At 34.4% G+C, this 2941-nt stretch overlaps 1 protein-coding gene across 1 annotated transcript; it reads left to right on the forward strand.

The window, feature by feature from the left end:
- The first annotated feature begins 1925 nt into the window (after nt 1-1925).
- Nucleotides 1926-2311, forward strand: LOC131925842 (H/ACA ribonucleoprotein complex subunit 3-like). The gene has a single exon (XM_059281220.1). It carries the CDS (start codon nt 1977-1979, stop codon nt 2169-2171), a length of 195 nt encoding a protein of 64 aa, XP_059137203.1. The 5' UTR covers nt 1926-1976; the 3' UTR covers nt 2172-2311.
- The last annotated feature ends 630 nt before the right edge of the window (nt 2312-2941 follow it).

Below are 2941 nucleotides of genomic sequence, written 5' to 3' on the forward strand. Positions count from 1 at the left end.
TTATGCATTAATGGATTTTTATTACATTCAAAGGGATATTTGAAATCTTATTATCATACACCATGCAAGCAAAAATTAAGTTATCCTGCTCATTGCTTCAGGAACTCCTCCTTCTCACAAGCACATTTCCATTGTAGCATGGTGCCATTGAAGTGTCAGATCTTTTTATATACTGAAGCTGTATCTCATGCTATTTTTTTTGGTAACTAATATTGTGGAAGAGTTATAGGCATGTGTTTAGTAGGAGGCCTTTGATATTGGTTAGTATCTTTTTTCTTAATAATATATAAATGTTGTACATTTAAATAACATGATGAACTTATTTAACCTTCACAGTATTTCTTATGAGGTAGTACATGGCATTGTCTTCATAGTAAGATTAAAGGGAGTTTTAACGACTTTCTAATGAGTGACTACCAGTCTATACTAAAAGTTGCTGATTCCCAATTAATTGTTAAAAATAATACATTTAGAGATACTCTGTATCTATGTACTATCGTTGCTTCCTCAACTTTTATTTTACAGTTTACTTAAACATCGTGATTTCTAAATTCCTTCTCTTTTTGTAACTTGGTACTTGACTTCTATCTCATTTATATATTTCCTCTTTAATCAGTGTATATTCACATACATGCACAGGAGGCTTATTTATACACAGCTACACTATACGAGTACAATTTTTCATTCTTCATACATCCAATCTCAAAATTTAACCAATTAGAGTCATTTCTGATTGGCTTCCATATTTTTCTTATGTCCCTATGATTCAGAGCTTTTCTTTAATTTCTGTTACAAACCAGTGTGTAAGGTTTGCTGGTTAGTTATCTATGCCATCGTTGAAGTCGTTATGTGACTTAAACATATTGGTTTCTCTGTAAAATGTCAAGACATTAGATTGCTCATTGACACTATAGCATTGTATTGTTAATTGTCTTCATCAGATAAAATTAAAGTTATGTATACTTTTCAAACTATCTATAGTTAGAACTAAATGCATCTCTCATCAAACAATAAATTTTTACTAAGTTTCTCCATTACAGTTGATCCCTAGATGAACTGTATCAATTTTAGTGTTCTACTTTTCCATACTTGTAATTTAATAAGATTGGATATTAGTGTTATTATGATGACATTTGTTTATTGTTTTGGAGTCTAAAATGCACAGTAGTACCAGAACTATCAATTATACCACAGTCAACAAACTATTAAGTATTCTTTAGTACTGAGCATAAAATATTAATTATTCAGTTCAACATGTATAAGTTTAATTAAGGTGTTTGTCAAGAAATAGTCAAAAATTTAACAGTCTAAAAAGCATTCCTTTTAAAAACATATTTACACTATTTTACTATTTTCTATTCTCAGTGACAGTGTATGAGAGCTCAAAATATTCTTCAATTTTGTCACAGTTTTGGGATAGCAAAATTAATTTTACTTTTCTAATGATTTTGCAATGATGTCTCACTGTGATTTTAAAATACATTTTCCTGGTGAGGCATATTACCAAGCTTTTTTCTAATGCTTTCTGGCCAATTATATGTCATCTTTGTGACATGTTCATTCAAGTATTGTGCCTAATTTTGAATATTTTGTTTTATATGGATTTAGGGGTGTGCTTTTATATTTTAGCAAAATATTAGTCTGTTGTATTTTGTAAGCATATTCTCCCAATATGTTGTCTGTGTATTTTCTTCATAACTTATTAACTGGAGAGAGGATCCTGATTTTTAATAAATTTAACTTTTTGCTTTCATTGTTATTAATTTTTATTTGTATCTAGGATGTGATTATCCAGACACATGTTTTCCAGATGGAGAGGGAAGTTCAGAAGTTCAAAGTCATCTCTAGTAAAGTTAAGGCTGTCTTGAAATACTTGATACTCTGTCTCAAAAATGTGAATAGTTTCGGAGGTGGTGCATTGAGGGTAAACTCGGCTGGCTGCAGAGAGGTCGGCATCTTCTCGCAGAGGTGCAGTCATGTTTCTCCAGTATTACCTCAACGAACAGGGAGATCGCGTCTATACGTTGAAGAAATTTGGCCCTATGGGACAACAGACTTGCTCTGCCCATCCCGCTCGGTTCTCCCCTGACGACAAATACTCAAGACACCGAATCACCATCAAGAAACGCTTCAAGGTGCTTATGACCCAGCAACCGCGCCCAGTTCTCTGAGGGTTCGTTAATTTCTTGTGCTGCCCGACCCCAGGCCGATTATCAGTAACCAAATGCATCAATCCGTGAGCAGTGAAGCCTTCCCATGCTGTTGGAATCCTATCTTGCTACGTGATTGCGTCCGTCGTGATGGGCATCACCCGTAAAAGGGACAATCTTAACTTTTTCTTTTTCATGCTTTGAATTACTGCCAGGTTATTAAAGAGACAATGACTTGAAAGTTCATTTTTGAGTGTGGTTTAAGGAAAAGGTGGGAGGATGGTAGTGAGTGCCGTTGTTAGTACAAGGCCACTTGAGAAAAACGGTAAGTCCTCACTGTAGCAGGAGCACTGCACCATGAATGATAGGGTATTGGGGAAGAAAGGCTGAGAGACTCCCACAAAGGTCGGGTTTCACTGAAAAGATAACTCTTGAAGTAAATTGTGGCCCCTTTAAATAACATTCTGAATTCCTCAAAGAATAATAAAGGCATAAAAGACTGAATTGGAAGTTAGGAAACTGGTTCTGTTTCCCCCTCTTTCTGTAAGGAGTAAAGGCACTTAACTTCTTTAAAAAAAAATATGAATAGTTACATTAACTATAAGACAGAGAAAATGCAAAATATCAGAAATCATAAAAAATGTAATGTCTGTGTTCTAGTTTCATTTCTGTTGCTTTCATAAAACATCCTGACCAAAAGCATCAATTCCAGGTCACCTGCCATCCTTTTTAGAAAGTCAAGGCAGGAACTTAAGAAGCTGGTCACATCATAACCTCAACTAACCTCAGAG

This window comes from Peromyscus eremicus, chromosome 15, assembly GCF_949786415.1.
Source record: "Peromyscus eremicus chromosome 15, PerEre_H2_v1, whole genome shotgun sequence".
NCBI lineage: Eukaryota > Metazoa > Chordata > Mammalia > Rodentia > Cricetidae > Peromyscus > Peromyscus eremicus.

What these genes read in the sequence shown, in the direction of transcription:
- LOC131925842 (XM_059281220.1), top strand. Translation starts at nt 1,977, where the DNA reads ATGTTTCTCCAGTATTACCTCAACGAACAGGGAGATCGCGTCTATACG.